Here is a 27,139-nt window from a genome sequence, read left to right as displayed (position 1 = left end):
GGGTGCAAGTAAGTCTAGTGACTTACCGGTACGGGGCTGGGCTGGTGCCGGCTCTGGCCCCCGGAAGTGGCGGGGCCTCGGGCAGAAGGGGTGGGGCAGGGGGAGGTCAGAGCCAGCCTTGGTCCATCCTGTACCGGCAAGTGCCTCCTTCCCCCTCCCTGGGGTAACAGTGGCAGCCGGGGGCTCTGGCAGCGGTTTAAAAGGCCCTGGGCAGTAGCGGCAGCCGGAGCCCTGGGCCCTTTAAATCGTCCCCAGAGCCCCGCTGCCGCTTCCCCAGGGCTCCGGCAGCAGGGCTCCGGGGACGGGGCTCCGACCGCCACTACTGCCCCGGGCCCTTTAAATCGTCCTCGGAGCCTGCCGGAGCCCTGGGGAAGCAGCAGCGGGGCTCCAGGGACGATTTAAAGGGCCCAGGGCTCGGCCGCCGCTACCGCCCAGGGCCCTTTAAATCGCTGCCCCAGCCCCACCGCCTCTACCCCAGGGCTCCAGCAGCAATTTAAAGGGCCGGGGGCTCCAGCCGCTCCCGAGAGCCGCAGGCCCTTTAAATTGTGCCTGGGGAAGCCGATCCACCCCGGTACGGCGCACCGGCTCTTGCTTTTACCTCTGCCGCGCGAGCTTTAATCTAGCTACCGAAGGTAACAGGAGTAGTGAAGATGTGGTGGCACAGGCTCCAGCATGGGCTAGCTGCCCCAGTACGGTCCCACCAGGGAACCCGGGGGCATGCTCAGGCTGCTAGCCCATGCTGGAGCCTGAGCTGCCACACCTCCTCTACTCCTGTTACCTTCGGTAGCTAGGTTAAAGCTCATGCAGGTACGCCTATGCGCACTACAGTCACACCTTCATTTGCAGAGTAGATGTATCCCTAGCCTACATAAGAATCAGGTCTAATATTTTTTTAATGGGTGTAAATGTGATCTGTTGCCACTTTAAGACCCTCCTTACACTTCCAGAGAAGGGTAAAGGGGCCGCCATATAAATAAAAATCAAGCCCATCTACAGCAGTCCTTGTCCCAGGACCATATCTTTGCCCACTGAAATAATTTATTTTGTTAAGTAAAAGAGAAGGAAACAGTGAACAAACCCATGGTTCCCGTACATCCTTTGGGTCTGTTGAAACTGTAAACGAATTAAGCTTTTCTGTTGTGGTTTATTATGTTTATTATGTTATGTACTATGAAGCTTCTGTGTTGTGGGTCATTATGTCAGCCTTTTACTGTAACGTAATTTTAGCCTTCTAGTTACAATTAATCATCGTAATAACTATATCTTAATTTAATGTGATTGATTATGTTCTAGCAATAAGTGAAATTATATTACAGAAGCCTAGGATTTGTATCAGTTACTGTTCAAATTTTATAGTTTCTTGTCATTGATGTGTATCCATTAGGATCCAGGTTATTCCCTGCAGTAAAGTGGTGTCTACTTGCTAAATTCCTGCAGCATAAATATATAATTTGTCCTAAATGTTTTGTGGACATCAAAAATGCTTGGACAAGTGTGATTCTAGGGTAATGGATTTTTGCTGGACAAGTGATTTGTGCAATATGAGGTTGCTTAGGATTAAAGAGTTTCAGATAAATATGTGTATGTGAATTTAAAAAGTATAATAAGCATTAGGTATCGTCTGCTTAAATGCAATAGGATAGGCCAGGAGTAGTCAATAGGCGGATCGTGAGCCACATCTGGGCCAGCAGTTGCTTTTGAATGGACCCCAAAATATTTGTATTTACTTATTATCATTATTATTTTCTCTGAGTCCGGACGTTGGCTATACCTTGACCAAGAAATTTAGACCTTGACAAAAAATAATTAGCTACCCCTGGGGTGGGTTTTGAAGAGTGCCGCTTTCTAAGAACCTATATAATAAAATTATATTACAGAGTTCTTCACTGTGTGAATTCATACGTCAATGATGAAATGAAAAAACGATGTAGTGAAGCTTGGACAGGGCCCACCTCCATTATACTTGTGTCCACCCAATGTTTAGGTGAATTCTTTGGTTTTATGAACACTCTAATCCCCAGATTAATGTGAACGATCTACTGCAGCATACTGTGGTGTCTGATAAAGAACCAGCTGGCTGTGTACCTACTGCAGGTACTAGGATGGGCAGGCCTAGGCCTACTCAAAACTAAAGGCCCACTCCCTAAGCCACGGTGGAGGAACCACAAGGCCCAGACCACAACTGAGTTTGAGAGAGAAAAAAGGATAATGCAGGGAGGGGAGTCAAGATTATAGGGCCAAAATGAGGGATCCAGAGGGGGACATCAAGCAGAGAATAGCATCCACCACTCCTCCAAGGAATACAAGGAGACAGTGGACACCGCCCAGAGACATGAAGCAACAAGAGAATGGAAACAGTCCCCACAGTCTTAGAGAAGCCTCTCTACACCCCCACTCTGGTCAAGCTTCTTCCTCCTGCTCTGCTGGATGACCCTTTGACCAGCACCAGGAGGAGGTTGACAAGGAGGTCTCACGATTTTGGTGGGCCACGGATGGGGTGTGCAAATACAAGGAGGTGTAGGAGAAAGTGCAGCCAGAACCTCTGGAGGAGGCAGAAAAGGGGCTGCAGCCTGACAAACTCTACATAAATGTGTGCCAGGGTCTCCCTCTCGCTGCTTGGCTGTGTAGATCTACACTTGAAGGAGTATATTATACAGAAACTGTCTTAATCATAGGAGCACATTGTATGTCTAATGGGGTCAAACAGGAGCTTGTTTTACTGTTTCCTTTCTGCCATGATTCAGACCTGAGAATCACCTGTCCTGTCACTAATGACAAACCCAAACAGACAGTGCTATAAAGATGGCCTATATCTTGGTCATGATAATTCTGTTGCTGAGTTTTATTGAGGCTGCCAGAGAGAAATAAAAACAAATTACAAGCATAACCTGATTTTACATGCTGTCAGTTCTTCCTGAATGAGTTCTCCTGTCTGGGAAATATTTGTTTATCAGTTTTGTCCCCAATAACTTACCAGTTGAATAATTTGCTACATCAGAAGTTGTTTTGTGTGGTCTAGGATAGAACAGACAACTAGGAGTCAGGATTGCTAGGTTCTGTTGTGAGCCAGGTATTCCTGTGTGACTTTGTCACTTCATCTCTGTGTCTGTTTCTCTGTCTGTAAAACAAGGATTACAAAGCTTACCTCCCAAGGAGTATTGTGAAATTGAGTTAATTGATGTCTGTAAAGTACTTTGAGATCTTCTTATGAAAGATGCTATGGACGTGCAAAATGATTTTTTTTAACAGTTTGAGAGATCAATGTGCATTTGAGAGACTCAATGTGGGGAGATTAAAGTCACGTTTATAGACATACTAGCTAGTTGTGGTCAACTTTTGATGTTGCAAACAAAATAATTAGTGCAGTTGTTGAAGAAGAAATTGGCTGTGGATTATGCGCAGTAGTTAGCTTTTAAGTAGAAAGGCATAGGGGTCGTAGAATTTGGAGCAGGAGCTGAGTTCTCCTGAAGTTCAAGTGTGTTCAGATTTGGTTTTGATTTGGGCCTGTCCCCACTCTAAAATGTTCATTTCCTACTTTTTTATTGACCAGGTTTGTAAAACTGATGTGATGCACACGCCAGTGCAGCATCTGATTTTGCATGAGGCCTGGTGATTCAGTGTGAGCATTTGGAAAGAGAGAACTCTCCGATATGCTGAGAGATGAACAGCCAGCTCAGATAATTTTAACAAACAAACACGATCTTTCTCACACTCTGGAGATGGGTCTGACTCAGTGTGTTTATTTCTCATCGATGTCAAAGCTAAGAATGATCCCTGATGAAGTACCTAGCAGCTGCAAGCTGGGCTGCACTAACCTCTGCAGCATTGGGCAGATCATATTTCCTCTTAACATGTTGGTTATATGCTGGCCTCCAAAGAACTGTTCAGAGCATCTCTTTCTCTGTTCATTATTCTTACTGCATTTCTAGGGAAAATGTTTAGACTGGGAAATGTTTACCTTGCTGGGTAATTCCAGGGCACTAAGGGCCATGAACAACTGGGCATGCCATGCCCATTTACATCAATTAACACTGCTATTGATGTCAACAGAGGTTGCACTCAAGAATCAAGAGTTCTATACCTGGCCCTAAGAGGATGTATGCTCTTTGCTCAGGTGAAACTGGATGTCCTACAAGTTTTCTACCAGGAGATACTTTAGTAAGGGAGGTTTAGCTGCTTAAGCTTTTCGTAGAAAAATACTTGCTTTGTAACTGAAGGAAGTATCGGAAAAACAATGAAAGGGGGAAAAATAAGTAGGCTAAAATAGCATGGGTTTTCGAATACTCATCTAGTTAAAATCCAGGGACAGTACCAGTAGCTATTACTGAGCCCTGTTATTTGCTTTGTTTAAAAATGTTCATAAGTGTTCATTTTAAAAATGATAACACAATGTGACTCTTTTTTTCCTTGCTATGACAGATTAATTATTGGGCTAGCTACCAGAGAATGTTGTATGGGTGTGTGACTCAAATGGCAGAAGATTTAAACTTTTTAAGACCCAGATCATTCCTTTCCATGGGTTTTACAGTGAGATAGGGTCTTAAGGGAAAGAAATATCCCTGAAGATCCTTTCAGAGTAGTCAGTCCAGTTGGTCTATCCAAGGACAACCCTACATGCTCTCTCTCCTGCCCCGCATGGAATAGGGGGCTGCTCCCACCCCTAAACCTGCTAGATTTCCACCAGACCAGGAACCAGCTGTGCAGAGGCACCATACATCTGCCATTGCTCCAGACCTGTGGTTTCCCCCCACTCCGCTGACCCAGACAACACATCTCCATTCATGCTACTCTACACTCCTTCTAGTTGTGGCAATTCCCAGGCCTCAGGAGCAGGGTTCCAGGGGTGGAGGGGAATAGTTCAGTAGAACCTCGATTTTATAAACACCAATCTTATGAATGACCATCTTATATGAACCACTTTTCACTGCCAGGAGTAAAGAACCTCCATAACAATAGTGATGTTGATGAAGAACACGTTGACATCCCTTCACATTCCAATGGCTTCAGTGCCTTGGACTGAAGGACAAGAAGAAAGCCAAGCAGTCTGCCATTCTCCAACTTATGCACCATAGCTACTCTAATTTTAGATGTTCAATTTTATAAACTGTTCGATTGTCTGAATTCAGTTCCCAATTAGTTCATAAAGTAGGAGTTCTACTGTCCAGCCATAGGTTGTATTTTTTTCCCCCGGGGAATCTTCCCCAAGGCCAAAGGGAGAACAGTGTCCCAATCTGCCCACTCCTTCTCACAGCCTGCCCAGCCCCTTTCCTCTCTGCATGGACCCCAGACTTGTGGAGTGCCCTCTGTTGTAATGGTGCTGTGGAAACGGCTGTGTAACAAGACTGCTGTGCAGGAGAGGGGAGATCCATGCATGGATGTTCCCCTCTGTGTTCAGATACAGGACAGGAGGCGGTGATCCACACATATCAGAGTCTTGAGATGATGACGGAGACTATGAGTGTGTGACGGCTAATTTAGTGGGGTTTGCTGTTAGTGGTGACCTTCATTGCTGCAAATGTTGTACCATTATTCACTTTCTGATCTCTAGTTGTCCAACTCATGTAGCCATACCCTCGTTTCTTCTGCAGATTCCCCTGGTGTTCCTCCCAGTGCCAATGCTCATCATCTTTTTAGAGGATTCAGCTTCATTGCATCCAGCTTGGTGCAGGAGCCTTCACAGCCAGATTTGCACAAAATCACAGTTCATCCAATTGTGCAGGTACTGACACTTTGCATTATACTTCACATTTGATGAGCAGATATATAGCTGCATAGAACATTTTAAACTACATCAGTCAATCAGCTTATCCATCCCATGTATATTTACATACAGCCCACAGTTTATCCATCCCTAGTCTATTTACATACAGCCCACAGTAGGTGCAAAAAGAGAGATATTCCAAAGGCTTTTAGTTTTACGTTCAACTTTCCTATTTACTGGCATAAAGAAAATGTGAATCACGCAATTTAATTACTGAAACAAAGTGCACTTCTAAATACCTGACACTGAGCTGGCTCAAGGGCGTACGAATGGCCATACTGGGTCAGACCGGTGGTCTGTCTGGATCAGTATCATGTCTTCCAAAAGTGCCAGATGCTTCAGAGGAAATAAACAGAACAGGGAAATTTATCAAGTGATCCATCCCCTGTCATTGAGTCCCAGCTTCTGACACTCAGAGGTTCACTGATACCCACAGAATCTGGTGCACATCCCTGACCATCTTGGTTAATAGCTATTGATGGACTTATCCTCCATGAATTTATGTAATTCTTTTTAACCGTGTTATAGTTTTGGCCTTCACAATATCCTCTGGCAGTGAGTTCCACAAGTTAACTGTGCATTCTGTGAAGACGTGCACTTCATCATTTTTTTTAAACCTGCTGCCTGTTAATTTCATTGGGTAACCCTTGGTTCCTGTGTTGTATGATGGGGTAAATAACACTTCCTTATTCATTTTCTCTCCACCATTCATGATTTTATAGACCTCCATCATATCCTCCCCTTAGCTGTCTCTTTTCTATGATGAACAGTCCCAATCTTTTTAATCTCTCTTTGTATGAAAGTTGTTCCATCCCCCTAATAATTTTTGTTGCCCTTCTCTGTACTTTGTCCAAGTCTAATATATCTTTTTTGAGATGCATCTACCAGAACGGCACACAGTATTCAAGATGTGGGCATACCATGGATTTATATAGTGGCATTATGATATTTTCTGTCCTATTATCTGTCTTATCTATCTATCCTCAACACAACACACAGTCAACCTGTGGAACTCATTGCCAGGGGATGTTGTGAAGGCCAAACCAATACTGGGATTCAAAAAAGAATTAGATAAGTTCATAGTGGATAGGTCCATCAATGGCTATTAGCCAAGTTGGTCAGGGATGCAATCCCATGCTCTGGGTATCCTAGCCTCTGACTGCCAGAAGCTGGTAGTGGACAACAGAGGATGGGTCACTCAGAGATTGCCTTTTCTTTTCATTCCCTCTGAAGCACCTGGCACTGGCCACTGTCAGAAGACAGGATACTGGGCTAGATGGATCATTGCTGTGACCCAGTATGTCCATTCTTATGTTCTTATCCTTTTCCTAATGGCATAATGGAGAGTAGGACCTGCCCTTGTGTGGGCTACACAGATCTTGGATTCAGGGGCACAGGAGTAAGTGAGAACTGTGTGCAGGGCTGGATTAACCCATCACTGGGCCTGAGGCAAACATACACTTCTGGGTCCCTACTTTGTAACATGAATAAGAACAAACAGCCAATAACTGGAAAGAAGGGGGAAAAACACTTCAGTGATGTTCCCTTCCATACATGCGACTACAGTAAATTCCCATCCCAGCCTGTTCGCTTACTGCTGTGGGGAAAGGAAGCGGTTTCTTTACCCAATACCCTCCTTTCTCCTTGGCTCTTTCGGGAATGGCAAAGTGAGTATCAGTTGTGTGTGAGGACTGTTTCTGCCCACTTACCCATCTGTGCAAATTTGCACGTAAACTAAAAGAACTTCACACACTTGAGTGAGTAGCACTGCGACCATGTGAGCATTTCAATCTGGCACACCAGGTCTTTTCTGATGCACTTCCTGGGGAGTGCCCCTGTTTATGGGATCAGCTTTCATCCCGTTAATATTCTGTGTGATAGAGTGAAGTATAATTTTTATATAGCTTGTTTTGTACAATAGTAGCACAAAACACTTCACCTGTAATTACTGAGGCTGGCCAGAAAACAAGAATTCCTATTTGTGAAAAATTTGGAGGATTCAGCATTAGGCTTCATTTCTTATTGGGCCAAAAATGAGACTTCAAAATTCTCTGTGAAAAACCAGACAGACAGACAGACAACCCCCAGAATAGCTAATATCCCAGTGGTTAGGGCACTCACCTGGCACAAGGGGGACCTAGATTCAAGTCTCTCTGCCCTAACTACCATCCTATTGAGTCAGTCTCAATTTCTCCTGTTGGAGCTGTTCCACTTTGTATAAATACGTAAATATTCATTGGGCCAGAGAGAGAGTGTGATTAATTTCTAATGGGAATTGGATCTTCAAATCCCAAATATGGCTAAAAACATCTCAGCCATTGTTTCTAGACATACAATTGTAGTTTACTGAGGAAGGACACCAATAAGGAAGGAGACACATTTATTTAGAAAGTGGCCACAACTTCATTGAACTGAACTTAAATAATTTCTAAGGATAATGGATCCTTGGTAGATGTTTGGACAAGGTGAGCTCAGCAATCCCTTTATTGTCACTGGCCAGGATTATTCTGTTTTTATGGTTCTATAATGTTTGTCTTTTGATTTCCCTTGTTTTGTCTTTCTCCACAGCAGTTACATGGGAACAATATTCATTTTACAGATGGATATGAGATCAAGGAGGACATAGGTGTTGGCTCCTATTCAGTATGCAAGAGGTGTGTGCATAAAGTAACAGAAGCAGAGTTTGCAGTGAAGGTAAGAAATCATCCTGGCAGATGCAAATATATGGTCAAGGCTGCTCCATTACATTTGGCATCAATCTGGCCACTGACTCATTTGTTTTTCAGAAGGATTAGATGTTGAGCTTTAAGGTTCATCCTTCTGATTTAGCCTCAACAAATGAAATTGCAGAAGGAAAGACCTTTCATTCTCATACAGAATATCAAATCAGTCAGATTTAGATTATTGTTAATCGTTTCAGCCACTCTCCCTGCTACCTAGAGAATAGATTTGAACAGGATCTAAATTGAAATAGCCCCCAAATGAAGAAAAAAACGTTGTGAAGTATATTCCTTATAAATACAAACCACCTTTGTTTCTCATTCTCTGTGGTGTATTAAACTATGACACTTCCTTAGTATAATTCGAGATGTTTGGGAAAGAAATATGCTGCACTCTCATAGTCACCTATGATTAATCAGATTCCATGCCCCTTCTGTCTCGTTGGCATTCAGTCACACCACCAATGCACAAAAGAGACCAACGTAGAGATCCAACAGAGAATCAAAATACTAATTAAATAGAATTCAGTTAGACATGAAAGAAAAAGCAAAGGACTTCAGATTTGGTCGCGTAATCCTGTGAAAACCAAGTCACATGGTACAGCTGCAGCAAAGAAAGCCAGCAAGGTGCAAGGGTGTATAAAAAGGGAATTATTTTCTAATAGGAAATAACGATCTCTCTGTATAATTCCTTGGTAAGATCACACCTGGAGTGTTAAATTGCAGCATCTGTTGCCTGTATTAATTAAAGGATACGCAGGTATTAGAGATATCAGAAGATGAAACCCACAGGACTAGCTGATGGTCTGGAGGGTTTATCTTTGGAGGAAAAGTTCCAAATATTAAACATGTTTAGCATCCAGAAGAAAAATAGATTCTAACAAAAAAGCTCATGTATCAGAGAAGTAGACAATTACATGTTCTTTCATTAAGAAAAGGGGATAATGCATGATCATGATTTGAAGATGAAATCAATGGGACTATTTCCAGAGAGATCTGAGTCCTCAGTGTGACTTAGGGTAGTAGAATGGCCCAATGATCCTGTGGAAACAGGTGCATAAATAAACATAAGGTAAAGGTGAATATTTACTTGAAATCAAATTGTGGTGTGTAGTTAAGTATGTTTGCTGAACTTGCAGTATATGAGGAACTCTAGCAAATTACCTGTCTTCTGAATATTTTCCTTTTGTAAGTTTCAAAATGGATTTGAAACTTAGTTTTGTTGTAAATTGTGCTTTTGCAGGTGAGATCGGGAGATGAGAGTTTCATGATAATTGAGTTTGTTGAGGTCATTGTTGAGGTAGCAGTTGATTACACAACCACATGCTGAAAAGGAGCATGGGCCTGTGTGAACTTGTGAGGTTTTCCATTTAAAGTGAATGGAGAAGTTAAAATTTTCCAGTGTCCACTGTTCTTGTCAACAGATGGTACTGGCTTGTAGTAGGAATAATTCTGCCTGCACAGAAACATGTTTTGAACCAAAAATGTATTTAATATTTTCTTTGTGTTAAATATTTTGATATATTTGGTAGTAAGCATGAAAACAAAGCTCAAAGGGCTAGATACCTTTAGGTACCTTTAGGTACTACTAAGATCCTCAAAACCCCTGCTCAGCTGCCACTTAACTCTATAGGTGCCTGAAGTCCCTTGGCAACTAAATTTCCATTGTTTAAGTCCCCTAGGGACCTAGCTTCTGCCAGCGAGCATACACACAGCTACCTTAATCTAGCTGCTCGCATGTCGATCAGATGCTTAAATCCCAGTGGGTTCCTCAAATTAAGCGTTTCCCACACCTATGGGGCCCAAATCTGGGAGGTGTGCCCAGAGCACACCTAGCCCACACAAAAAGGCCAGAGGAGATGATGGCAGTGTCCCCCTTATAGTAGACTAGTGGTTAGCGTACTCATCCAAGACAGTGGAAAACCAGGTTCAGTTCCCCCCTCTGCCTGATGTGGAGCAGGGATTTGAACTTGAGTCTACTTCCTCCCAAGAGAGTGCCTTGACCTGCAGGATGTTCTGGGGTAGGCCTCACTCCTGTTGAAGCAGTTCCACTTTGTATAAATAATTAAATGATCTTTGGAGCTGGAGGACTGGAACCTCCAGTGAGTGCCCCAACCACCAGCCTAGAGAGTCATTCTCACTCTTTCTCTGGCCCAGTGTTAGCACTTAAGAGACTATTCCCCCAAGGACAGTGATATCAGCAGCAAAGGAGATAGGAACATGGCTTTGTGGAATTACTGCAGGAAGATGTGAATAATCTCTGCCAATTGCCCAGAGGACACAAAACACTATGCTGCACAATCCCTGTTGGGACTTATTTACTATTTCTGTGTAGGAAAATAGATTCTCCAAATATTGAGTCAGAGTACTGAGACAGAATAACTCAGAGCTGCAGCCAGAAAATACACTCAATAAAAGGAACCCCTCCCTAATCCAGAAACAGTACATGTTTGTTAAAATGTATGACATTTCTCCCCTTTTTCCCACTATTGTTCATCTGCCTTCTCTATCCACATCATGCAACTAGCTGGGGCCATATTTATAAAGGTATTTAGGCACCTAAAGATGCAAAGAGGAGCCTAGAGGAATTTTTAAAAGCACCTAAGCAGCTTAGGCACCTAATTCACACTGGCTTTACATAGGAGTTAGGCACCTAACTCACTTAGGTGAGCTGGGTTTGTCTATGCAGGGGGGTTGTTATGCACTAACTTTAGTTTGTGCATATAAAAATGACCTGCGTCTATGTGACACAATTCTTAAAGGGTATTAACTGAATTACAGTTAGACATGGGTCTTGTCTGGCAAGCTGGGATGTGACTCTGCTGTGCACTAGCTGTCCATGGGCACCTTGCTGCTGCGCACTAAGAATTCCCTAATGTGCGATCAACTCCCGTTTCAAAGCAGTGTCGCTCAAAGCACACTAACAAACTCTTAGTGCACGTCAGCAAGGTCCACATGGGCATTGACTGTGTGGCAGGTTAGAATAAGGTAGATTTACACCCCTGCTTGCCACAAACTAAATGTTCATGTGGGCAAGCCCAAAAGCTCACTTATAAAAATGAGAGTTAAGTGGTTTTGAAATTTTTCCCCTGGGTCTTTTTTCCACCTCACTTCCAAGTTACAAAGAATTAAACTAAAATGGTTGCTAGAGGTTTATTGTTTGGTGTGCAGTTTTGCAATATAAATACAGGTAATGTCGCTCACTTCTCCGAGATCCCTGGGAAGGCACAGGCACAAGGAAGGGAAATGGAAAAATGATAATTTTACAGATCACTGCTGGTTCAATGCCTTCAAATATTGACGTGTTTGCAAAGGCAGGTATAGCAGATGTCTAGGGATTTTAAACAGCAGAGGTTTTGTCGAGCACATTTGCAAGGATTATATTGGTGTCATTGTACCAGTGATGTCAAAGAGTAAATGAAAATCAGGTCAATCTATTTAAGTTATCTCAGTATTTAGAGAAAGTAAGTCACTAAAGTAAAAGGAAAACGCTTCAGTGAGTGTGTGTGTGTGGGGGGGGGGGATATTGTACCAAAGAAAAAAACCATTGATATGAAATCCCCAAAACAGATCGAGAGCTTTGTTTCAGAGAAGAAAGGCAACAGCTGCACAACCAGAAGGGAGTAGCAAATCAGACACTGGAAAACATTCCAGAGACTTGATAGAAGTCGGCACTCTTGGAGAAAAGTTTTCTTTGTTTAAATACTGTTGCTGATTTTCAGCTTTGATCGCTATATGCAAATAGCAATGATGATATGGGGCTAGATTCTCAAATTTGTCCATTTTCCACTGGCCAGAGCTAAAGTGAGACTGCAGAAGAACTGGCTACCTCTCTCTGATTCTAGGGAGTGCTCTAAACTACATGGGTTGGTCCTAGCCCACAGAGGTTGTTACTCTAGCAGAGAATGGCCAAAGCAGAGTAGCGCTCCAGCCATGATCCCTTCTGCCCCAACATGCCACCTTCACCAGAGGCTGCAGATGTGGATGTACAGGAGCCCGCTACAGCAACTCCATGCCAGCTGTGGACTCTCCCATGCTGAAGGAATCTCTAGCTAGTAAAATCTGATGGCTTTCTGGCCCCTTCTTACTACTGGAGCCAATCAGAGTGACTGGATCATTGGAGAGAATCTGGCCAAAAAAGCATAAAGTACAGATGGGCACAAATGAACACCCAAGATCTGAACACCCCTACACCTTGAGGAAGTTGGATCTGGAAACTGCATCTGAACGTAATGACTTTATCCTATGTCTATAATGTGCCAAGCCAACACCCTGGCTCCAAACACTCCCCAGCTCTGAGCAGAGTCAAATTTTTGATATAGGGACAAATTTTACCGCATGGGTCCCTCTCTAGGATAAAATGACATTTACTTTTAGCTTGTAACACTGGTAATTAGTAAGCATTCTGTGGATGCATCCACCCCTGTATGTTTTGATATGGGCTGATTTGGGAGAAAGGTGCATTTTACTTAAGCTATACAGATACAATACAAATGGAGAGGCAGTGTCTACAAGCCATCAACAGAGAGAAGTTGATAACCCATCAGAGTGATGGGCTATTATTGCAGGGCCTGTGTACTCAGTCCCCCAAAATACATGTATTTGTGTGCTAATAACACTGAGTGAAGTGGTCTAGCTAAGAGAGTCCAAGTGGTGTATATCATAGTTAACCTTAGCTTCTCTTCTCCTTTCCATTAATGTTCATAGTTGTAATTTGCTGGTTTTCAGATGCTTGATCTAAGTAGACGTGAAAGCATATTAGTCTGAAGGCTAGAGAGTACTCAATAAAATGTAGTTCATTACACAATATTCTCCTCATAACCTGCAGCTATATCAGGAGTTTATTACTAAGTGCAGAAAGCACTGAATGACTACCAAGATAAATTTAGCCTTCCAACACTGTCTGGCAGGCTGATGCATTTGTTTGGTATTCTTTTTAAGGAAACAGGAATTTGTATGTCTTTATTTATTGAGGCAGAAAAAGGAAAAATATTCTGCCCAGAGGTCCTCAAGTCTGACTGATTGTTGAGGTGTCTGTATTATTTGGACTGTTTTGCCTGGCTCGCTCACTTGCTCTCTCTGAAAATGGGAGACATCTGTCTGAAATGAAACAGATTGTAAACTCTTCAGGGGAGAGACCATGTTTATGTATATCTGTCCACGAGGCACCCACCACACTTGTGGACATGGAATAAATAAATTGTCCGCTAGGAAGTGTAATGAGAATTTCAATGGAAAATCTCAAGTTTGTTGTATCCTTTGGCACCAGTCTTGCCAGTTCCTAGAAGCAAGTGCCCACATATAGCCCCCCCCCCCCCCCCCCCCCGATTTCAGCAGGTCTCTGGATGGGATCCAGGGTCCATCTGTGTGCTTAGTTTGCAAGAACAGGGCAATTTTAAGAAACTTTTTTTTTATTTAACAGTGAAACAGGTTTCACAGTAAATTGAACAAATCTAGCGTACAGTGTAACTGCATAGTATCAAATGTGATATGTTCCTGGAGCCAAGCAGTAACAAAAATAATGTTCAGTGTTAAACCTGATTAGGTAACAAGGGATGGGGACGGGATGGGCATGTATAGGCCAAATCCTGAGGTCCTTATTCAGATTTTACTCAGTCCTTTGTCATGCAAATGCCATTGACTTTACGGGGTCAGGGGTGGAAATGAGGACTGAGTAAGGATCTTGGGATTTGGCTCTGTATTTCCATCCCAGGGGCACTGTAGTATAGGACTCAACACTACTGGGGAGAGTTGGTATCAAGAACAAGTTTAGGTGCTGCCAGAGGTTCCCAAGAGCCCCATGTTTAAATTCTGCCACCCAGCTGGAGAGAAGGTTGGAATGATTTCCTTGTCTCCAATGTAATCTCCCTGTCTCTGAGTGTTAACTGCACCCTTCCAGAGATTACTTACAAAAATACTTATGAAGAAGAAATCTTTTGCCTAAAATCTTTAGAATGGACCAGATCACATCAAATGACAGGGATGTGTCCGTATTTCCCCAGGAGAAGAAATTCCCCACTCTCCCCCAGGCTTTTACCCCAGCTCTCCCCAACCCCCTTCATCAGACTATAATGCAATGAAAATGATCAGTGTATGCCAGATATTTCTCAGGAGGAAAGTATGAAGATTTGAACATTGATAGCAGAGAGCAACTTAACATAAGTTTGTTGTCTCCATCCTTCATTATGATTATGAGAAAGCACTTTTTTTTAAACAGGAGAACAGATAAATAAATTTCCCATTCTCTCTCTCTCCCTCGCACATACACACACACACTTCTGCAAGTAGATTCTGTTATAGTACTATAGTACATAGGGTTTATCACAGATCATTAACTAACTAATGGGGTATTAGTGCTGCTCTGCATAGCCCCAGTGTGACCATATCTAGATGAATTTATTCAGTTCTAGTCCCCATATTTTAAAGAGGAATACAGACATGCCAAAGAAAATACTAAGAATAAACAATAGATATTATACAAGGAATGCACGGCATGCTATATCAGGAGAGATTGGGGAAGCTAGAATATGTATAGTCTGGGAAAGACAAGAGTCCAGAGGGACATGATCAAAATCTATAAATATCTTCCAGGTGATAGAAATGATAGATGGCAAATACTTAGTCGCTCAGGAGAGCAGGACAAGAGGCAATGGCTTGAAGCTAAGGAAGAGTTTTGGGGAAAAGTTGGATGGTGAGAGCAGTTAGTCGGTAGCATGGACTCCTAAGGGACATGATCAAGACACCATCACCTTCAGACAAGAACAGGTTTGACTTATCATTGACGAGCAAATGATGCAAAAAGTAGCCCAGTAAAATGAAGTCATCGGAAACATGGCCTTTTCTGACTCCAGAAAATAGGGGGGGAAATTTGTACTTCCATTGTCATTCTTCTCAGAGGCACTGAAAATCCGGTAGGCCTAACAGTTCAGTAAAAGCTATTTATCATCAGTCAAAGGATGCTTAGGCTGGTAGCATGACAACAGCATCAGTAGAATACATGATACCATTCAATAAACACAGGTTTCAGAACAGATTTGGACAAATTCCTTGAGTTTCTTGCCCCTTGTGGAAGATTTTGGATTTGCACAGGGGACCTACTTTGCAGGAAGCTGCTCATGTGGTATTCTGCAAAAGGGAAGGTGTGGAAATTCTTATTCGCTAAAATTGTGTGTACAGATCATGAGATGGGAGTACTACATACAACAGTGACTGGTTCTTTACAAATATCATAGATAAAGCATTTATAGAGGTAAAAATGGCAGCAAGAACAGGGATGGAAATGGGACAGGAAGGGCTTATGAGGGTCTGTGTTCTGATCTGTGGGAATATTTTAAAAACTTTTTCCTAATTATCCTGTTCTAACGAGTCTTAAGCGCTGATACATGCATATAGGCCCTGATTCAGCAAGGTGATTAAGGTTCATGCTGAATTGGGGCCACAATGAACAATTTTAGCACAATTTCATGTGGTAACATATACAATATAATATACATGCCATTCTTGTTTTGTGAGATTTGTGTTCTACTCACAAGAAAACAGCTGCAAAAATTCACTCGTTCTCATTCTCCTAATTGTTTTAATTTGAGTACACACACAGATTTCTGCCAGTCACTGCAGGCTTGGAAATGAAGGCTGTCCTCTGAGGAGGCAAAAGTAAATTGAGGCAGGATCAATGGACCTGAGCGGAAAAGGGATCTGTGGAACAATACAGTTTGGATCCAAGGGCTTATGGGAGCGCTGCCAGTGAGACCTGGAGTTCACCACGAGCACTTGGGAGTAGGAGGCAGTATTGGCAGGGCAGGGAAACCGGAATGCCATGAGCAGTTTTATAAGTGGGAGGTTTATTAGTTGCAGTGAGCCCTTTGGTTTGCTGGTGACCCTTTGGATGTATTGGCTCCAGGCCCCATTGAGTGTTAATAGACCACTGGAGGAGTGTGTGTGAATATCTGTGTGTTTCCCATGACTTCATTTGGTGGTGTTAGGGTTCTGTTTTGGTTATCAATTAACAAGATGTCAGATAATTCAGCTCAATCAGTTTATTAAACATGGAGAAATCAGCACAAACAGAGAGGTTCATACTTTACCAACTCAAGGACCAAGCTTGCCACAATCACACCTTTCATCTGTGTCTGTCCAAAAGCACCAACTTAATTTGACTTATGTTTATAGTGCACTTCTTTACGACAGATAGAAAATGCACCTTAGTCTTGTTGCCTTATCTAGTTTTATACTTGTTTTTCAAGGCACAAAGATATCTGCACCAGCCGTACACAGCAACTTTCCAAGGATTGCTAGACTGAAGAGTAGAAATTGCATTAGACTATAGAGACATTAACTATTTTGTACTAATGGTGCCCAACACACAATTAGTATATAAAACTCCTTAACAGACTATGCATATTATTTTTGACGGATTTTTCACATACAAAGAATAAATGTTAGAACAGTTTAATTATTAGTTGATTTCCACAATAAAGCTTAGCATGGGTACAAAGCTTTCTGGGAATCCAGTTACACAATTTAGCATAAATGCAAAGCATTCTGGATCATAGATGATATTGGCCAACAGTGTGCAGAGGATAACATTTTCAGTGTAAACTGGACCCTTTTTGAGAGAGGAAATATCAGATAGTAGTTTTCCTACAATTTAACAGCATCATCTCTCTCTTTTCCCAGTTGGCCTGCCACGTACCTGAATATTTTGGATGGAATTTGGTCTTTAGCAGTTCTATTTTTCTTTGAGACCCGGAAGTTTTTTGTGTCATATGTTTAGATTCTATGCTACTTTAAGAATTTTCTCCTTGTATCAAAAACGCATCAAAAGACTAGTTCTCCTCTGAGACATCTTAAACATAAAATTATACCATGTCCTTTTAAATAATGTTAGCACTTCTGAAGTGATTTCCATCCAGCCTGAGTAACTTGAAATCAAAAGGAACCAAACTGAAACAAATACTTGACATAAATAGGACTTATTTTTAGAAAGAAAGATGATTGAAATGGAAACCAGTAGCGAAGTTCTATCTTTGTGTCACTTCTCTTTGAATTGAATATTACATATGAACCAGCTAGTTTAAAAACTCTGCACACACTGTTACGCCTCTTTTCTTTAAAAGTGATGTTTATCCCATCTATAGTTAAAGGAACCATTTTATCAGGGTGACATGAATATTAAATGTGCCATAGATATGAGGTATAAATAGTGTGTTCAAACCCATGGAATTAATTTTCTTTTTTATTCCCCCATTTATAGCACTTACAAATCTTATAATAGGGCACTGTGACATACAGTTGTGTTAAATGTGATTAACCCATCCACCCCAAACAGGCTTCTTAAGAATACCTCAAAGCACATTATACAAGATAAAGCAGCTTTAAGCAGTGACAATGTGAATATTCTCCTTCTTCCCTATGCTTTCTCTGAACAGCTGGCATCTTTCATCTGAACCAGCTAATCAAAGGGAGGTATTTATGGTCCCTCCTTCCAAGCTCTAACCTTTAACCATTTCAGTGCTATATAATGCACCTGTAGTGCTCCCTGGGAATCTGGTACGTCTCTGTGCAGGTGCCAGGTTTCCAGCTGAATGTCTGCATTTGAACGAGTCTTGCCATGGTAGGGGCACAGCTGGGGTTAAATCACAGGGCCACCTCCAGAAACGTTTAGTTAGATTTCTCTCAAGAGGTAAGAGTGGCAGAACTGGCTACCATTTTTTTTATCTAGAATTTATAGTTCCGATCTTGCAAGCCCTCCATGCATAGAACTCCTACCTGACAAGTGTGGACTGACAAGCCCATGCAAGTTCTACATGCAGAAAACTTATAACACTGGGGCACATTGTTAATTAGGATTGAGATAATGTTTGTTTCTTACTTGCCCTTGCTTCCTAACTTAGAGAGGGTAGGAGGGTTCAGTATTATTTTTTTAGTTGGGGCCTCCTCTGTTTTAAAATGTCATGAGGCTTGTGCCCTAAATTCCTCCTGGAAGGAAATACATCTGTCTTCGACTATCAGTAAAATACATGAAGGTTGTAATAGTCAAAGAGTAAGAGACACCATATACCATCTGCACTGAACCCACTCTGCTCAGGAAATGCTTCATCCAGAATGAAGACAGATGAGCTTTTCAGCAACCCCTGGGCATTTGGCACATAGAGAAAAATCTATTTAGAGTGGCTGTATGGCTCACTTTCTTAAATTTCTATGTACAATAGTTAACCCTTCTGCTTTTTTTTAGCTCTGCTTTCCAAAAGCACTGCAGAGTTTTTAGTGTGTTCTCAACTGAACTACTGATACATTGTGATAGCTTTCTGGGTTAGTGTTGTTCACCACAAAAAACACAGAGAAATATCAGTAGAGGTACATTTTTGCATTATTCCAAATCTCAGCACTGGAAACAGACAAAAGAAGTCTCTTACTTTAACACTGGTGTGTGTGCTTACTTGAGTTCAGTTCAAAATGAAAGTCATGATTAAGGCTTAGAGAAAAAAGTTCATCCCTTGCACACAAAGAGTGGAAAGGGCTTGTGGGGCCTCTTATGGATGGGGATGGAGAAAGATCAGACTGTCACTGTGCAGGAAATATTGTCTCAAAGGAAATGCAAAATTATCAGGGTGAGGGATGGTCTGTTAGCAGAGGGAAAGTCTAAAGGCTTGTCTACACTGGACAGGGGGTTAAACTGGATTAAGTCAAATTAATCTGGTTTGAAAACACTTACGTACACAACACAAACACCACATTTATCATGAACTCGAAAGTCTTCTTTCAAAGCTCACTAACTTTGCTGCACAGCAGAGTAGTCTGGTCCATTGTTTGTGTGCACCCAGTGTTGCTGCTTACAGCTTTGGCAGTCCTCCAATGGCAGTCCCACACTGCTTTGCAGGTGACCGTTACTGACTGGTCTGTTTACCTGCATGTCCCCATTTGCACCTGAAATCAAGGGTCACAAAAGCTGCACTATTACCCAGAAGCCCTGAAATCTGCCTCGAGCAGTTGCACTGAGACTTTGGATCTCATCGCCATCTGAGAAGCATGAGTGCAGGAAGCAATTGTGGCCAGCTATCAGAATAAAGCTCTCTTCATGGACATCTGCTTAGCATGACGGGTCACAACCAGAATGGCAACCAGTGCTGGATAAAGAGTAAACAGCTCAGGAGGACCTATATTAATATGCTTCAGGCAATCAGTGCAGAACCCTAACTATTTCTCACTCCACTTTCACTGTGGCTGCAAGGGAGGTAAAGCAACATCTTTGCTCAGTTTTGGTCCAGACATTGTGGGGGAGAGCTACATGGTCATCCCCACAGTATAGCTCACAACTCCCTTCTACTCCTGTAACACTTCTGGGGGAACCATCTTGGTGAATGTGCCCGCAAGGGCTGGGGGGGAAGATACCAGCGAAAGGAGGACACTCAGGCCTAAGAATAGTAAACTATGCTTTATTGAAGGAAGGAAGAACTTACGCTCCAATCTGCGCAGGGAGCCCCTAGGATGCGCGGAGGGGCTGCAGTGGACTCTGGCCGTTTGGGACAGCTGACCAGGCAGGACTCCGTCGGGGGGAAGTCCTCTGCGGCGCTATATTCTCCGTGCTTATCTCGGGGTTACATGGGGTCAACAGCTGGCTACATTCTTATATGTAGGATTTATGCTTATTACATAAACTGACTCGTTTACAGGCAAAAATATGCTGAGCTATGCTACAATGTCTTTTGGCAGGGTCTGTTGGACAAAGTTCATTGAAACTGCCTGCATCCTCCGCTTACATCCAGTCACATACTCAGTGCACCATTTAGCTCCTCCCCAATCTTCCGCAACCTTGCCCCTACAGTGAATAACTTCACTGCATATTTCACTGGTCTGCCCTTTTCCTTTCTGAATAAGGCCATTCTCTGCCTCCTAGTCACCTGCCTCAGTGTAACATCTCCAAGAATCAGGCCAACCTAAAGGGGATGTAGAGGGGATTACTATTCAGCTCACCCACCGCTAACTTCTCCAACACCATATAGGCACACCAAAACTGCAAAGCCAGATCACGAACATAATTTGCAACCCACCCAAGCTCCACTCTCTACGGCATAAAGGCAAAACCAAACAGCAAAGACAAAATCCCAGTGCAGCCGTCCTCACACACACACCACTTACCATCTCTGAGATTCTCCCAAGGCTGGAAAGAATCTCAGAGGGGTAAAGTCAGAAATGCATATAAAAATGCCATCACAGCCTCTCTAGAATATGAAAAATCACCGCTTCTGGAGTTTTTATTACTCCTACAGGCACAGCACCTGCATCGGCCAGACCCTCAAGCACAGGGCTTCTATTGACAGTTGAGTAGGTGGACAAGCTGAGGGGGAGAAAAGTGAAACCCTGGGATGAAATGTTCACAGAGATTTTTACAGGGTCCCCAAAACAGCAGAGATCTGAAGGCAGTGATTGAATGCAGAGGAGGAAACAGACCAGGAGCTTTCCAGAGAAAATGTGGGAGTGGCCAAGGACAGCATAGAAATTCCCAGGGACAGCATCAACAGCAGTGTCCCAAAGATAGGGACATGCAAACGCAACACAACCCCAAATGCTCTGGACCAGTATATGCTGCTGTTAGAGCAGCGGGCTTTGCAGTGTTATACCAGTAACGCTTGGGTGGCCAACTTCCAGATGACAATGGTGACTCACTTGTCCGTGGGTTTGGCGCTCTACCTGTTGGCATGCTGCTGCTGCTGCAACTCCAGGGCTAATTGAGCACATATCTCCAAAAAGGTTGCCTTTCCCATCCTGAAATTTTCTCACCCCTGCAGGTCATCCCAGATCTGCAGAGCAACCCTTTCCCACCAATCAGCACTGGTTTCCTGAGCCCAGAAATGGCACTGAATGCTGTGAAGCTGCTCCAGGAATCAGTCCACTACTATCATTCTGCTTGGTGTCCTCTAACTGGAATTTGTCTGGCTTCCTCTTTGCATGTCACAACAGGCAGGGTGAAAAATCCCAGAATGCATGCTGCTCAGCAGCGAAGAAAGAACCATAGGATACACTTCAAGAATGGCATGCCCTTAATATGCTGCAAGCTGCCACTATGTGTACACAATGATGGGCACTGAAAGAGAGCACACCATCCCATGTACCCGCTATTAGTGCGGCTTGCATAATGCATGCTGCAGACTAAACCCCTCATATAGACAAGCCCTCAGAAGGTTTGCAGATTGACTTGGGTGCCGATCATCATTCAGAAATTTGGCTGCCTATCTGAAGCGTCAACAGATTTATTCAGAGCTCAACAGTCTGGAACTCTACTGGAAATCAAACTACTTAACTACATAATAATAGTAGTAATACTTAGTGCTTTTCATCTTCCCAGAATTTAAGCTTTCTTTTTTAGGAAAGAAATCCCTAGCCCTCATGGAACCAGTGTAGCCAATGCAGGGTTCCTTGTTTGGAGCACATAGCCCGAAACAATAGCTCTGCAAAGTGAGAGGTTCCCCCTCTCAAATAAATGGGGTGTTAATGTGGAAGATAGAAACACAGGAATTGCACACTGGCTCAGAGTCAGAACTGAGGTCAGTCTGCTCCAGTATGCTGGCTCAACATTGGCCAGCACAGGATGATTCAGAGAGGTGTCTACCCTCTACATAGGCAGAGGGGAGACATTAGTTCTCATCATGATCTCTAATCATTAGATATTTATATTCAGATATAAACTCTGAAGCATGAGTAAGAGGGAAAAAGCATTGACCCCAATGTGATGAAGGAAGCCAGTTTCTAGCTTGTTAACTGTTTCACGGCTGATCAAAGCACGCAAGAGAGGAGAATGTCAATCATATTAGAAAGGTATGCACAATCTACTTCAAATGGCATCTGAGCCTCACCAAGGTTGAGTCAGGCCCTCTAGAGCATCTACCCACCACTAAACCTGGGTAGCTCATCAGAATCTTGCTTGATTGCATTTGGAATATCTGCATAATCTACTGTGAGCAATGCCTCATTTTGGTATTTCAAGAGGGCACTTGAACAAGGCAAGATTTGTTCTCTGCACCCAACAGTTCACATGATGACACTTATGGCTAGATTTTCGAAAGAACTCAGCACCAAAAACTCAGAGCTTTTTTGAAAATCTGGCCCCAACTGCGAGTATTCAGCTCTTCTTCCAGCCATATTGTGAATCACTTTATCCATTGCTGAAATGCCTCCACCTCTGGGCTGGAACCTGGCTGCTGTTTAACAGTACATCACAACAATTTTGTAGTGGAAGTGACAAAGAAAGTGCAGGAGGAATTTAGGCAGGCAAAATTATAACTTTTCCCCTGTGACCGCTGCAGCATAAGAATATAAACTTTCCATATGCTGCAGTCAGTCTGAATTGGAGAAGGATTTCTGTCACCAGTGGTGCAGCTGTCTCTCTTGTTATTTTATCAGTCACCATTCATCTGCAAGCCAGCGTGACAGTGTTGAAAAGAGGGATCATCACGGTGACAATCTGTTCTAGCATGTCCTAGTGGACTGCCTATGGGCCTGGGAGTCAGGAATAGAGAAGTTCTGTTCCCAGTCTGATGATTTGTTGTGTGGCCTTGGACAAGTCATTTATATAACCCACCTATCTCCGTTTGTGAGATAGTATTTATCACCCGTGATTGTTATGAGCATTAATTGTGTGTGTAGAGCACTTTGCAGATAATAAGTATTATTCATGATGCTTTTCATTAAATGATTGGCAGAGTGGTTCATAGCTGAGTGTTGGTTGTCTGAGTATTTGATCAATGACTGAGATTTTTAAAGTGTATTTGTGTTCTCTCATCTCTTGAAATAAGATAAATAGAATTTAAATAGACACTATATATTTTTTGTATTTGTGATTTAATCCTATGCACTACTTGGAGTTTTCTTTCATAGAAATGTGTGTGATAAAAACAAATTAAGAACATGTTACGGCATCTCTCATTCTACTGACTACATACCAGGGGACCAGATTTTTAGCTGGTGTAAATTAGTGTAGCTCCACTGACTGCAAAGGAGCTAGGTTGATTTACACCAGCTGAGGACCTGCCCTTGGATACTATTCTGTATGAAACAGTTACTGATTGATTGGGACATTTTAAGACTCTGGGATCCTACATGTGAGTATTCATTCAAAGAGGGTATCCACTGTCTTTCTGAGCATTGTCTTGGTTCCCCTAAGCTAGGTGAATAACACTATTCTGAGGAGAAGTTGCTAGTAGGATTTTTTCCTGCCACCTGTTTTTGGAAATTCTTTTTCTCAGCATTTACTCATATGTGCACAACTGCTGGCCCACACTCTGACAGTTGATATATACTTAAAATGTGTGAACCAACTGTTGACGTGTAATCAAATCACTGACCTACCCACAAATGTGTACCCCCAACCGCTGATCTCCACAATAAATGCAAATGTGTCACAGTTGATGTGCACTAATAAGTATCAATGTTAAGAAAGTCAGTGCTTTTAAGTTTTTAGTTGTGGATGAAATTGTGTTAAATCTATACCACTGTGGTAGTTCTCATAGAGAACTACACGTATCTGAAGTTTGAAGCCTTAAGAGTCAAAAGTTGTTGAGTTACGAGTTTATGAAAATGTCACAAATATTTTTTCAGAGCCCTATTATTCAAAAGTGTATCTCGTAATGCCCCCAGAACGTCCCAGGGGGCGGGGAAGGGGAAGAGAAAGTCTCATCTTTTGGTGTGAATTTCTCCTGGCCAGAAATTTTTTTGAAAATTGGGCTTATAGTGGAGTGGATGTTACAACTTTAGTTCTGGAGTTACAGCTGAGACTCCACAGTAAGGCTAATTTCCCCTAGCTGTTTTGTAAATACTTTTGTTTCATATTTATCATTTACATATAAGATATGAAGAACCATTTAACATTCAGCACTGAAAGCAATACACTCAGCTGGGCAAGCAGCCAAGCCTCTTTGACTGACATCCCAATTGTAGCAGGTAGAAATGTCGATGAGAAATAAATGACATCCTAGCAGCAGGCTCTATTTGCAGGGGTGGCATTTAAGCAGCAGGTGTAATGTTTTCCTTAGACCTGCTGTCTACAGACCAGAATTTAGTCAAACTCTTTATGCCCCTGTACAGTGCAATAGATGTATGTATGGGTTGAATATAGAAAATGATGATGTACCAAGCAGTTGATGTTTTCTTCCTAGAATGGAGGTGACCACAGTTTGGCCTGAGGGCCAAGCTCAGCTTATGGTCACCCTCTAGTTCAGTATGGTAGTGTGGCCCACAGAGAATAATGAATACAACAGGCTGCAGCTCAAGTCTGTTATACCTCCTTTATGCCTGTGAATGTCTTTCATCGGTTAATCAGCAATGAAAAAATATATCTGACAAGCAATTCCTGTTTATCTACCGAGGATGATGCAAATACAAGACAGTGTTATGGCTGCCTGCATTTATTTATTATGTGACAAAGTTCCTCTTCTACCTTGGTGGGTCTTGCGCTTATTGGCGGATTTGCTCGCCTTGGAGCTTCACGGCAGCCCTCAGTTTGGCCGTTTTCATGAACCCACAGTCCAGGTCAACTCCTCCTGTGTCTGACCAGGAGTTGGGATGTTTGGGGGGAACCCGGGCCCACCCTCTACTCCGGGTTCCAGCCCAGGGCCCTGTGGAATGCAGCTGTCTAGAGTGCCTCCTGGAACAGCTGTGCGACAGTACAACTCCCTGGGCTACTTCCCCATGGCCTCCTCCCAACACCTTCTTTATCCTCACCATAGGACCTTCCTCCTGGTGTCTGATAATGCTTGTACTCTTCAGTTCTCCAGCAGTACGCCTTCTCACTCTCAGCTCCTCACATGCGCACCACAAACTGAAGTGAGCTCCTTTTTAAACCCAGGAGCCCTGATTAGCCTGCCTTAATTGATTCTAGCAGCTTCTTGATTGACTGCAGGTGTTCTAATTAGCCTGTCTGCCCTAATTGTCTCCAGAAGGTTGCTGATTGTTCTGGAACCTTCCCTGTTACCTTACCCAGGGAAAAGGGACCTACTTAGCCTGGGGCTAATATATCTGCTTTCTATTACTCTCCTAAAGCCCCCTGGCCTGGGCTTTTCTTACTTTTTGCCCCTGTTTCAGCTTCCCCCCGACCGGGCCAGATGCTTTTTCTTCATTTTGGTTTTTTTTTTTTGCTGTTTTTCTGCTGCCATTCGAGAGCTGTTCATAGAATCATAGAATCATAGAATATCAGGGTTGGAAGGGACCCCAGAAGGTCATCTAGTCCAACCCCCTGCTCGAAGCAGGACCAATTCCCAGTTAAATCATCCCAGCCAGGGCTTTGTCAAGCCTGACCTTAAAAACCTCTAAGGAAGGAGATTCTACCACCTCCCTAGGTAACGCATTCCAGTGTTTCACCACCCTCTTAGTGAAAAAGTTTTTCCTAATATCCAATCTAAACCTCCCCCACTGCAACTTGAGACCATTACTCCTCGTTCTGTCATCTGCTACCATTGAGAACAGTCTAGAGCCATCCTCTTTGGAACCCCCTTTCAGGTAGTTGAAAGCAGCTATCAAATCCCCCCTCATTCTTCTCTTCTGCAGGCTAAACAATCCCAGCTCCCTCAGCCTCTCCTCATAAGTCATGTGTTCTAGACCCCTAATCATTTTTGTTGCCCTTCGCTGGACTCTCTCCAATTTATCCACATCCTTCTTGTAGTGTGGGGCCCAAAACTGGACTCAGTACTCCAGATGAGGCCTCACCAATGTCGAATAGAGGGGAACGATCACATCCCTCGATCTGCTCGCTATGCCCCTACTTATACATCCCAAAATGCCATTGGCCTTCTTGGCAACAAGGGCACACTGCTGACTCATATCCAGCTTCTCGTCCACTGTCACCCCTAGGTCCTTTTCCGCAGAACTTCTGCCTAGCCATTCGGTCCCTAGTCTGTAGCGGTGCATTGGATTCTTCCATCCTAAGTGCAGGACCCTGCACTTATCCTTATTGAACCTCATCAGATTTCTTTTGGCCCAATCCTCCAATTTGTCTAGGTCCTTCTGTATCCTATCCCTCCCCTCCAGCGTATCTACCACTCCTCCCAGTTTAGTATCATCCGCAAATTTGCTGAGAGTGCAATCCACACCATCCTCCAGATCATTTATGAAGATATTGAACAAAACCGGCCCCAGGACCGACCCTTGGGGCACTCCACTTGATACCGGCTGCCAACTAGACATGGAGCCATTGATCACTACCTGTTGAGCCCGACAATCTAGCCAGCTTTCTACCCACCTTATAGTGCATTCATCCAGCCCATACTTCCTTAACTTGCTGACAAGAATACTGTGGGAGACCGTGTCAAAAGCTTTGCTAGAGTCAAGAAACAATACATCCACTGCTTTCCCTTCATCCACAGAACCAGTAATCTCATCATAAAAGGCGATTAGATTAGTCAGGCATGACCTTCCCTTGGTGAATCCATGCTGGCTGTTCCTGATCACTTTCCTCTCATGCAAGTGCTTCAGGATTGATTCTTTGAGGACCTGCTCCATGATTTTTCCAGGGACTGAAGTGAGGCTGACTGGCCTGTAGTTCCCAGGATCCTCCTTCTTCCCTTTTTTAAAGATTGGCACTACATTAGCCTTTTTCCAGTCATCCGGGACTTCCCCGGTTCGCCACGAGTTTTCAAAGATAATGGCCAATGGCTCTGCAATCACAGCC

General features: G+C 43.1%; 1 protein-coding gene across 6 annotated transcripts in view; it reads left to right on the top strand.

Annotated features, from left to right (window-relative positions):
• RPS6KA2 (ribosomal protein S6 kinase A2) overlaps positions 1-27,139 on the top strand; it is a 483,898-nt gene that overhangs the window by 427,370 nt on the left and 29,389 nt on the right. For all 6 annotated transcript variants that reach the window (XM_048844025.2, XM_048844028.2, XM_048844024.2 and 3 more), the window contains 2 exons: positions 5,589-5,719; positions 8,330-8,455. In XM_048844025.2, the coding sequence (XP_048699982.1) occupies positions 5,589-5,719; positions 8,330-8,455 (257 nt within the window). The remainder of the gene's footprint in view (positions 1-5,588; positions 5,720-8,329; positions 8,456-27,139) is intronic.

Source organism: Caretta caretta, chromosome 3 (genome assembly GCF_965140235.1).
Source record: "Caretta caretta isolate rCarCar2 chromosome 3, rCarCar1.hap1, whole genome shotgun sequence".
Classification (NCBI taxonomy): Eukaryota; Metazoa; Chordata; order Testudines; family Cheloniidae; genus Caretta; species Caretta caretta.
Note: the sequence above shows the minus strand (reverse complement) of the source record. Positions and strands in the feature narration are given on the sequence as shown.